The 12,585-nt window shown below is 32.6% G+C and overlaps 1 protein-coding gene across 2 annotated transcripts in view; it reads left to right on the top strand.

Annotated features, from left to right (window-relative positions):
• LOC149838857 (protein SABRE-like) overlaps positions 1–12,585 on the top strand; it is a 112,695-nt gene that overhangs the window by 57,046 nt on the left and 43,064 nt on the right. For both annotated transcript variants that reach the window (XM_090006845.1, XM_090006844.1), the window contains exons 12-13: positions 8,345–8,701; positions 9,014–9,132. In XM_090006845.1, the coding sequence (XP_089862971.1) occupies positions 8,345–8,701; positions 9,014–9,132 (476 nt within the window). The remainder of the gene's footprint in view (positions 1–8,344; positions 8,702–9,013; positions 9,133–12,585) is intronic.

The raw sequence follows: 12,585 nt of genomic DNA, 5'->3' as shown, positions 1-12,585 counted from the left end.
CATTTCCCACTCTTCATGCTTCTTATTGTAATCTTCAAAAGCCTTTTCTCTTTCTTCTCCCTCAAGAACCTTGATCTCCCCTTTCTCAAAAATAGTAAATTTAGGTTCGGGTTCGTGAATAGTTCATTGAACATATCCCCAAAGACCCTTTCCTTTTATATGGGCCTTCATATTCCCGGCCCATACATGATAATTCGCTCCATTTAATTTGAAGCCAAGAGAGAAGTGTGAATCCTTTTCGCCCATTAGAGAGAATACAAAGAGAAATAAATGCATACCACAATGCGAAATGAGTTCCTACATGATGTAGGAGGCTTCTAAAATATTGAACGAAGAACCGAGTCTTCACTCCAACCACCACAACTTAATGGCACGTTTTTTGAGGTACTCCAACGAATAGAGAAAAATGCACAATCTTCTTTTCCTTTGAGCCTAGCTCTGATACCATGTGAAAATATCTCAAGAAGGAGATAAGGTGTGCTATAAGCACAACACCACCAATAGGTATGTGCACGAATGCACAAGAACACTTAGAACAAATGTGCACAAAGGTACAATAAAGAAACACAAATGCACGAAGGCATACAAAATATAAAGATTTTTTATTGAGAAGGATGGAGAACAAAAGCTCCAAGAAGTGAGAAATACAAAAGGGGATCTCCACTATTTATAAGAGGTAATTGTTAAAATATGTGTATTATCGTCATTTGTAATCTCGTATATATTTATATTCATATATATATATATATAGATACATATACATATATATATATGTATATGTATATCTATATATATATATATATATATATATATGAATATAAATATATATTCTTTATTCACCCAAAAGGGTATTTCTGTAAATTCCTGTTTTGCGCATATTCCACTTTGGAATATTGCTTGTAATTTTCCATTTTTATTTTTTATTTTTCTTCTTTTTTCCCTTTTTAATTTTCGGCTTTTGTGCCACATAGGGAGGCTCCCCAAAGAGTCGTTGGGGAGCCTCCAACGGTCACATATGTGACCGTTGGGGGCTCCCAATGACTCTCTTGGGAGCCCCCTTTGTGGCTCCTTTTCTTGCTTATAAATAAGGGCTCTCCCCTTTGTATTTTCTTATTCTTGAGGGAGCTTATGCTCCATTGTAATGGGGTTTTTACCCCTTGTCCATTGTTTCTTCAATAATATGCAACTTATGACTTTATGTCATATTTTTCCCTTTTTATAGGTTTTATGGGTTAGCACATTATGTGCTTGTGTTGTTTCCCTTTAATGGGTATATTTGCACTTCACGTGCATAAGTAAGGGTTCATTATTGAACCCAATGTATTTCAACTCACTTTCTAATATGGTATTAGAGCAAGGTTGAGATCGAGTTGCTCTTTGGTGCATCGGGAAGCGTGGTATTCAAGAATTTGTTAAAGAAAAATGGTGAAGTATTCGTTTCTCTCTATTGTCTTTCTTATAGTTATTCGGTATGCATTCTATTTCTTTGAGTATTGTATGAAGAATATAATATGTTCTTTTCTTTATGTGTGTTTTTTGTCATTATGTCTTTTTTGAGTTACTTGCTACTTCATTGAATCGTTTTCGTATGTTTTTTTTTGAAAAACTTTAAATGATATCTTGTTTGGCGAAAAATTAGATATATGATTGCTCAAAACTTGCTTTAATGGGTCGGTAAAAATTTATGACCGTTGGAACTTTGAATTTACATTTTAAACCTAACCTTGTTTATGAAAATACCTTTATATGAATGTTTAGTCTTTAAAGAAAGGTATGTTAAGATTAAAATGCTTGTGAAATGTAGTTTTTTGAAAAATGTTTGGCATATATGAAAAATTCCATATTATGTGTCCGTTTTATATGAGCAACATTTAATTAAGAAAGTTTTTTTTTTTTAATACCAGTTGAATTAAGTTTTAAAATGGTCTTATGGAATATGGTGATTTTCTTTCCATCTTTACACTCTTAAGGATGTTTTCAACATTTAGAGAGTTGTCTCTCTTTTCAATAAGAAACATTTATATTTTTATGTTGTGATTGTCTCTTGTGGGTTTTGGTGTTTGCCCTTTTGTTTGTTCATTAATGAATGTTGTAAGTGCTTAATGCACTCTTTTGCTTTTCCGCATATTTCATTACAAAAGTTATGGTCTTCACTAATGTTTATTGTGTACTTATTTCATTAGGAGTAGGTAATAATCTATTGAGTCATGTTTTTTGATAAAACTTAAGAGTGTTAAACTTTTCCTCAATAAATGTTTACTTTTTATTTAAGCCATAGTACAATCTTATTTATCATAAGGTTTTGTTAATGAATCTATTTTGTTGGGATTTCTTCCACTTTAATGGAGTTTTCTCCTTCTTTGGGAGTTGTATATGTTTTTTTGTTCAAACTCTCCTTAAGGAGCCTTTCGGTCCTTATAATCTTCTTGTGAGTATATACTCTTTTATGAAGATTTCATGATTGTTTATCATTTTTAAGTTGCAATAGTAGATTTCATAAGTTTTTCGAACTTCACCAACTTCACCGTTTAATTGCACCTTATGTCTTTTATAGTTAAGGCTTGTTTGTTCCAAATCGGTTCATACACATGATGTTGCTTAATATTTCATGTTATGTTGCATAGTAAGCCTTTTTTGGTGTACAAGACTGTTAAAATGTATCATTCAACATTTGTAATAGTATATATATTTTATATATATAAAGTATAATACATATTCATATATGGTATATATGCATATGTATTATCCTAATTATATATATAAAATATATATTTCTCTATTTATAGGCATAGGGGTAGTTTAGACATTTCCAGTTTTACACATATTCCATTTGGAATATGTTTGTAATTTTATCTTTTATTTTATTTTTTATTTTTTCCTTTTTCGTGGTTTGCGCAACCTAGGGTGGCTCCCCAAAGAGTCGTTGGGGAGCCCCCAACGGTCACAAATGTGACCGTTGGGGGCTCCCAACGACTCCTTTGGGAGCCCCCTAAGTGGCTCCTTTCTTGTGTTATAAATAGGGGTCTCCCCCTTTGTTTTTCCATATTCTTGAGGGAGCTTATGCTCCATTGTAATGGGGTTTTTACCCCTTCTCCATTATTCTTCAATGATATGCAACTTATGACTTTATGTCATATTTTTCCCTTTTTATGGGTTTTATGTGTTAGCACATTATGTGCTTATGTTGTTTCCCTTTAATGGGTATATTTGCACTCCACGTGCATAAGTATGGGTTCATTATTGAACCCAACGTATTCCAAGTCACTTTCTAACATGGTATCAGAGCAAGGTTGAGATCGAGTTGCTCTTTGGTGCATCGGGAAGCGTGATATTCAAGAATTTGTTAAAGAAAAATGGTGAAGTATTCATTTCTCTCTATTGTCTTTCTTATAGTTATTCGGTATGCATTCTATTTCTTTGGGTATTGTATGAAGAATGAAATATGTTCTTTTCTTTATGTGTGATTTTTGTCATTATGTCTTTTTTGAGTTTCTTGCTACTCCATTGAATCGTTTTCGTATGTTTTTCTTTGAAAAACTTTAAATGATAACTTGTTTGGCGAAAAATTAGATATATGATTGCTCAAAACTTGCTTTAATGGGTCGGTAAAAATTTATGACCGTTGGAACTTTGAATTTACATTTTAAACCTAACCTTGTTTATGAAAATACCTTTATATGAATGTTTAGTCTTTAAGAAAGGTATGTTAAGATTAAAATGCTTGTGAAATATAGTTTTTTGAAAAATGTTTGGCATATATGAAAAATTCCATATTATGTGTCCGTTTTATATGAGCAACATTTAATTAAGAAAGTTTTTTTTTTTAATACCGGTTGAATTAAGTTTTAAAATGGTCTTATGGAATATGGTGATTTTCTTTCCATCTTTACACTCTTAAGGATGTTTTCAACATTTAGAGAGTTCTCTCTCTTTTTAATAAGAGACATTTATATTTTTATGTTGTGATTGTCTCTTGTGGGTTTTGGTGTTTGCCCTTTTGTTTGTTCATTAGTGAATGTTGTAAGTGCTTAATGCACTCTTTTGCTTTTCCGCATATTTCATTACAAAAGTTATGGTCTTCACTAATGTTTATTGTGTACTTATTTCATTAGGAGTAGGTAATAATCTATTAAGTCATGTTTTTCGATAAAACTTAAGAGTGTTAAATTTTTCCTCAATAAATGTTTACTTTTTATTTAAGCCATAGTACAATCTTATTTATCATAAGGTTTTGTTAATGAATCTATTTTGTTGGGATTTCTTCCACTTTAATGGAGTTTTCTCCTTCTTTGGGAGTTGTATATGTTTGTTTGCTCAAACTCTCCTTAAGGAGTCTTTCGGTCCTTATAATCTTCTTGTGAGTATATACTCTTTTATGAAGATTTCATGATTGTTTATCATTTTTAAGTTGAAATAGTAGATTTCATAAGTTTTTCGAAATTCACCATCTTTATGAATGCCTATATTGGCCTAAGTTTGTTATTTTTGAACTTCACCAACTTCACTGTTTAATTGCACCTTATGTCTTTCATAGTTAAGGCTTATTTGTTCCAAATCGGTTCATACACATGATGTTGCTTAATATTTCATGTTATGTTGCATAGTAAGCCTTTTTTGGTGTACAAGACTTCTTTTGAAGATTAAGCATAATTCGTGGTTATGCAAAATTGTTTTGATGGATTATATTGGACCTTTGATTCAATTTGTTAATCGGTCCTCTTTGTAAAATTTTTTTATTTGGAAAATGATTCCTTATGTGTTTATTGCCCTTTTGTGGCATTTATGTTTGTCCATCACATGTTATTTAATGCATCATTGTTTTGGCCTTATTATTGTTTTATTAGAGATGTTTGTTGAGGTGAGTTATGGGCACCTCGTGTTATATCATTTTAGATTGTCCAAATTGCCATATTATAGATGGTGGTTGAGGTGAGTTATGGGCACCTTGGGACTCTAGAATGATTTGGTATATGATCTCTAATTATGAGTGTGACACTCGTTGTTATGTCTTTTTAGATTGTCCACTTACCATATTATAGATGGCGGTTGAGGTGAGTTATGGGCACCTTGGGACTCTAGAATGATTTGATATATGAGTGTGTCACTAGTTTGTTCTTGTGCCATTGATATTATGGATGCTTCTAAGTAAATGTGATGGACATATGGTATTTGAAAACCTTAAATGTTTTAAGGTACATTTAAAATCAAGATGTTTTGGGATTATAGCCCAACCTTTTATTTGTTTATGAATCTTATGAGTGCATTTGCACATTTGTGATTCCGTATGTTGTGCACATGTGTTCTTGTGATTTTGCACAAGTATTCTAAGTGTTCTTGGTGTGTGTATGTTTACACATTTGTTCTCAAGAATTTTATTTTATCGATTATAGTATCTTGTTGAAGATATTTTTTACATGCATGTTATTGTTATGAGAATTCATTTTAAAAGGAGTATTGTTTTATTCGAGGTTTATTTTCATTACAAGTTTATTGCCTCAAAAGTCTTTTCCTTTTATGCCCATTATCTAAGTGTCATCATATGTAGACAAGAATTTTATTACACCTTCGTGTGTTTTTAGCCCTTTGTTGGCTTTTTGCTCTCTTGGTCTAGTAGCTTAACACACTTGTCTTGAGTGTTTTTATATGTAGACAAGACACGTTGATTCACACCATGGTGTGTGATTTTTAGCCTATGTTGGCGTTTGTGTCCTTGTTCTAGTCGCTTAGATGTATGCCCATGGTTGGCTTATTTCACTCATTTCAAGTGCCATCATATGTAGACAAGAGATGTATTATGTGTTAGCCCATGGTTGACTTATTACTCTTGTTCTAGTAGCTGAACATACTTGGTTTTAAGGGTATTTTTACGTAGACAAGAGATACTTTTTAGTCCATGTTGGCATGTATGCTCTTGTTCTTGTCGTAGATGCACTTATGTCAAGTATTATTATATGTAGACAAGAGGTTCTTTTACACACCTTTGTGTGTGTCTTTTGCCTTTAATGACTTTATATTCTTGATCTAGTAGCTTATACACTTGATTTATGGGATTTTGGAGAACTAATGAGGAAGTTGTTTGTAATGGATGAACTATTATTGAAATTTGCAAAATTCCATTCATGACTTGTGTTTTTCAAGTGAATCATCTTTTTGATATGCATATCAAGTTGATTTCTTAGCATTTAATCTATATATTAAGTGCTTATGGGTTTTGCCACCCTTATATGCAAAATGTGGATTTTGTCAAATAAGTATGACTTTCATAAATGATTTTAAAACCTTGTGAACTCTTGGGTTTATTTTGCCTAAAGTATGCTTGGAGACTTCGTTTCTCTTGTTTGAGACTTCATTACATGTTTAAAGCATGATCATTAATGAGTTCTTTGAGTATTAATTCATTTAATGATAAGTATATGCATATGCTCTTTATGGCCTTTTTTGGGCTCTCATTCAATAAAGCACATGTATTTTATGCCTCTTCGTAGGCTTCTTGTGGTATCCCTTCGTGGATCATTTTGTGATTCCCCATTATGGGGTTATATTTGTCCAATGATGGACCTTATGAATGCATTATGCATTCTTGCAATTTATTTTTGCATAATTTGCTTCCGCTCAGTTTGTTTTAACATGATGTATGATTTTGAAACTTTAAATGTCATTTCTGCATAATTTGCATAATTTCTAACATTGGTCATCCATAATTATGCTGGTTAGAAATGGTCCATTTGAGTAAAAGTGCAAAGATATGTTTTACTTGTTTCTTTGTTGATTCTCTACAGGATCGCTAAAGATGTGGAACATTAGATGCATCATGGATTCGATCGATGAGGAATTGGACTTGAAGACCTAGCTCAAACTGTCATGAAGATGGAGTTTTTTTAAAGACTTTTTGGACTTCGTCTCAAGACTTCCCTTTGATTTTCCAAACTTTTGGGGTTTTCCCCGCAAAGTTTGAGGGGGATGTTAAAATATGTGTATTATCGTCATTTGTAATCTCGTATATATTCATATATATATATATATATATATATATAGATACATATACGTATATATATATATATATGTATATCTATCTATATATATATGAATATAAATATATATTCTTTATTCACCCAAAAGGGTATTTCTGTAAATTCCTGTTTTGCGCATATTCCACTTTGGAATATTGCTTGTAATTTTCCATTTTTATTTTTTATTTTTCTTCTTTTTTCCCTTTTTAATTTTCGGCTTTTGTGCCACATAGGGAGGCTCCCCAAAGAGTCGTTGGGGAGCCTCCAACGGTCACATATGTGACCATTGGGGGCTCCCAACGACTCTCTTGGGAGCCCCCTTTGTGGCTCCTTTTCTTGCTTATAAATAAGGGCTCTCCCCTTTGTATTTTCTTATTCTTGAGGGAGTTTATGCTCCATTGTAATGGGGTTTTTACCCCTTGTCCATTGTTTCTTCAACAATATGCAACTTATGACTTTATGTCATATTTTTCCCTTTTTATGGGTTTTATGGGTTAGCACATTATGTGCTTGTGTTGTTTCTCTTTAATGGGTATATTTGCACTTCACGTGCATAAGTAAGGGTTCATTATTGAACCCAATGTATTTCAACTCACTTTCTAACAGTAATGAGCCTTGGAGGGACTGCCCAACAGCTAGTGTTGAGCCCCCTCCAAGTTGACCTTAGTCAACGAAAAATAAAAGAAAAAAAGAAAATGAGAAAAGAAAAAATGTAAAAAATATTACAACATATTCATAATTATGAATATGCGCAAAAAGGGGGAAATGACTATAATACCTTTGTGGGCTTTACAAAAAGATATTTACATATATCTAAAGATGGATACATATATATATATATATATCCCTCTTTAGGTATATGTAAATATATATATACATAAAAGAGAGATACATTTTAACACAAGGTTGTTCTCTTATGCATGAGCACATGAAATTAATATGTTGTTGCATGCAAATAATTGCATGAGTGTTCACATGCTTTAATTGAAAGGATTCATGAATGAAAGCATACATTTGACCTGAATACATGTATTAAATGAAATCATGCATTGCGCTTGCCTTCATCTTTGAGAACATGGTCTTCTTATCTTCTTTCGTATTGCAGCCATCATTTTCTCATATGTGTTTGCTATGTGGCACCTTCATGTTTATCTGTTTTCTCATTCAATCTTTTTTTATTTTTATTTTCCTTTTTCTCGTTATTTGTTTTCATCAACAGGTTTTTACCTGCACCTGCTGGTCTTCCTCTCTAAATAGTTTAGCAAAAAGAACATGCCTAGTTATGTATTAATATTGCCTGGTGATTGTCCCTTGATAAATTGCAACCGTTGCAGGGTAGATTTTTACTTGCTGCTGCTAGTGGTCGTGTCTTAGCCCGTTCATTCCACTCAGTGCTACATGTTGGTTATGAGATGATTGAACAAGCACTCGGTACTGGAGGTGTGCACATCCCTGAGTCTGAACCTGAAATGACATGGAAGCGCATGGAGTTCTCTGCGATGTTGGAGCACGTTCAAGCACATGTTGCACCTACTGATGTTGATCCTGGTGCTGGAATACAATGGCTGCCAAAAATTCCTAGGGGTTCTCCAAAAGTGATGCGCACTGGTACTCTCTTGGAAAGGGTTTTTATGCCTTGTGCAATGTACTTCCGCTACACTAGACATAAAAGTGGAACTGCTGAGTTGAAGGTACAATCTGTAACACTGAAATTTTTTATTTGGCCTTGTGCTGAAGTTTAGTGTTGATTTTGTGAGTACAAAGTATTTACCTTGTCCAGAGTTTCACACATGTATACACACACATGGCCACGCTTGAAAGCACACTTTCACACACACATGCACACACAGATAGATGGCCTCATGCACATATCTTCATCATTATTATCAAGCCTTATCACTACATTTGGTTGGCTTTACAAATCCTGTTTGTCCATTCCTTTTTCATCCCAAGTTACAACCTCAGTCACAAATAGCCTCTTTGACAATTCTTTTGGGTTGCAGGTGAAGCCATTGAAGGAACTGAATTTTAATTCTCCAAATATTACAGCGACAATGACATCTCGTCAGTTCCAGGTTATGGTGGATGTATTAAGCAACCTTCTCTTTGCTAGGACACCCAAGTAAGAAGATATACTTTTTTACTTCCCTGCAAGTCATTTCTGTAGCAGTTCTTAAATATATATATTATCATCATCAAGTTATGTTTCACTTTCATCTATTACTTCCTCATGCTTTCATGTTTCACATTCATCTATTACTTCTACATCTTTGGCTTTGTGATGTTGCCAAATTGACAATGTGATTTACCTGATGGAGCAATATAAAATTGCTCATGTTTGATCGGTTTCTCATTACTCATTGTAGATTGTAAAGCAGCTGGTTCATGAAAATTCTGTATTGTTCAAAGGTATTGTGCAGAGGCTCAAATATGCTAAAAAGATGGATGAGGGAAATAGTTGAGAGGATTTCATTTGGATGGAAAACTGGAATCTTTGAGGCTGTTTCCAAATATGACAAATGTTTTGTGTGTGTGTAGCATAGTCAGTATCATCCACATTTCTCGACAAGATTTATCAAGAGTTTTTTTCCCCAAAAGTGGCTTTCTTGGAAAAGTCTTAAAAGTTTTAAAAGTTGAAGAAAATGTAAAAAAAGTAATACATTTTCTTACAAAAGTATAATTGAAAAATTGCTAAAATAAACAGGAAAACCAGAAACATATACACTTAAATATCTAAAATACAAAAATTTGAAAGTATCTTGATGTTATCATGATAATATCATGATATACATGTTATGACAATATTTTGAGAATATCATGATATTTTTGTAAAGAAACAAGAATCTTCCAATCACACTCGATATGCTCACCAAAGGTCCAACTGCTCTATCTACAACTAGTCAACATCTTGTTGACTAGTTAGAGCTCTAGTTCATTTTGAACTAGAGTAAAATACAAAAAGAATAAATAAAAAGAATAATAAAAAGAAAAATAAATAAATATATAATATATATGTAATATATATTATATATACATATATGTACAATTTTAACACTCCTCCTTAAACTTACGATATAATAACCGAAAGTTTGTCTAAAAGAAAATGATATTTGAGAGCGGCGAGAGGTTTGGTAAAGAAATCTGCTAGCTGATATTCTAATGTCACATAAGGCAGATCTATAGTCCCATGAAGATACTCCTCTTGAACATAATGGCAGTCCATTTCAATATGTTTAGTCCCTTCATAAAAGGTACGATTGCTGACAATGTTGATTGCACTCTTGTTGTCACAACACATGCACAAGGCACCAGTTATTTGAACTCCCATGTTAGCCCGACCACCTCAATCGTTGTGGTTGCCATGACTCGATACTCAACTTCTGTTGAAGAAAGCAAAACCTTCTATTGCTTCTTGTACCACCACGAAATCAGGGATTCACCTAAAAACACACAAAAACCCATGGTTGAGTGTCTGTTATTGGGATCACCTCCCCAGTTAGCATTAATGTAAGCAATTAAATCTAATGAAGATGAAACAAACAAAAAAGTTCTCGAGAAAGTGAATTTTTAATGTATCTAATAATACGTAAAACTGCTCCCATGTGAATATAAGTGGGAGTGTGCTGAAATTGACTAGCTGTGTACAACATGTGCTATATCAGGACTAGTAATTGAAATATAAGAGAGTGCTCCAATGAGTTGTCTGTAAGGAGTATGATCTTCAAGCGGTTCTTCATCATCAATTTTCATTTTGTTGTTGGTAAACTTAGGTTTATCAACTTTATTATCATCCGTGATTCCAGACTTGAAAACTATATCAAGAGCAAGCTTAGACTGAGATAATAAATATCTTCTAGAAGAGTAAGCAACTTTAATTTCTAAAAAATATTTTAAAAGCCTAAATCAGTCATTTCAAAATGCTTTTTTTATATTTTCAACTCCCTGTTTGTCTCCTCCGGTGATATCATATCGTCCACATAAAGAAGTAGGATGATAATATCTGCATCAAAAATCTTAATAAACAAGGCAATGTCAGTCAAACAAGATCTGAATCCAATATCAATCATAACATGACTAAACCTGTCATGCCAAACCTTCAGTGCTTGTTTAAGACCATAAAGAGCCATTTTCAGACGAAAGACTTTCCCCTTAAGAATATTTATACTAAGAGGTTCTATATATCCTAGAAGATCTCCTAGTTTGGACTTCAGATTGTTTATCATATTTCTCTAATGCACATGGATGATTGAAGTCCTTGGGATCCTTTTAAGTCTAGAATATTGCAAATAATTTTGGTTCCTATGAGGATGTTCTTCATTATCATTATCAAGGTTACATTCATCTATTATATCAATACTATCATCAAGATCATATTCATAATCACATTTTTCATAACTTGGAATCAAATAAAATAAGAATGAGTAGTCAATTACTTCCTCAGTCTTTTCAGAGTAAAAAAACTTTCCTTTTTTAAAAGACACATTTCTTGGAACATATAGTTTTTTACTTTTGGGATTAAAGCATTGATAGCCTTTTTGATTATCTGCATAACATAAAAAGGCACAGAAATAACCCGAGGGGAGAGTTTATCATTTTTGTTAGTGAAAACAAAACATTTGCATCCAAAAATTCTCAATCTGGAGTAATCAAGAGCTAATTTAAAAAGTTTTTCAACTAGTGTTATATTTTGAAGAGAAGAAGATAACATTCTATTAATGAGATATGTAGCAGTTAAGGCTACTTCAGCCCAAAAATCTTTTGGTACTTGACTTGCTATCTGCAAACTTCTAGTTATGTTTGTGTTTTCGTTCGGCCAAACCATTTTGTTGTTGTGTCTGAAGACAAGACTTTTGATGTGTGATGCCATGTAAATTCAAATAATCTTTAAATTCTTTTGATAAGTATTTTCTCCTTGAATCAGTGCGAAAGATAAAAATGTCATTTTAAACTTATTTTTTACTAAGTTGTGAAATATTTGAAACTGAGAAAAGACTTCAAACTTATGCTTAAGGAAGTAGATCCAAGTATGCCTGATGAAATTATCAACAAAAATCATATAGTATGTAATATCCACCCTTTGATATAATTGGTGTTGGCTCCCAGACATCCGAATGCATTAACTCAAGCGGTCTAGAGGAAATAAAGGTTCTTTCATGAAATGACAATCTGTTCATTTTACCAATGATACAGTCTTTACATTTAAAATTTTGAGTTACAAAATTTTTCTAGATTTGGAAAATATTGAATTTTGGTTATATTAGGATGACTAAGTTGTTTGTGCCATAAATCCAAGCCAATTTTCTAAACATTGCAACAAAAAATATTCTTAGGTATTTCCAAAAAATCCATGTAGAATAGGCCTCCTTATCTATGGCCTTCTTCAATCAGCTTCCCTGACTGATGATCCTATACCCAACAACCATCAGAAGAGAATGATACATTATATCCATGGTCAAATATTTGAGCAACTGACAAGAGATTTAAATTTAATTTAAGAATATACCTTACTTTTGGAATAATAAATCTTTTAGAATTTTGTAAAGTATTTTTGAAATTTTCAGTTCTTTTTATTTCA

Source organism: Nuphar pumila, chromosome 5 (genome assembly GCF_984573655.1).
Source record: "Nuphar pumila chromosome 5, dmNupPumi1.hap1.1, whole genome shotgun sequence".
Taxonomy (NCBI): domain Eukaryota; kingdom Viridiplantae; phylum Streptophyta; class Magnoliopsida; order Nymphaeales; family Nymphaeaceae; genus Nuphar; species Nuphar pumila.
This window is presented reverse-complemented; position numbering and strand designations above follow the sequence as displayed.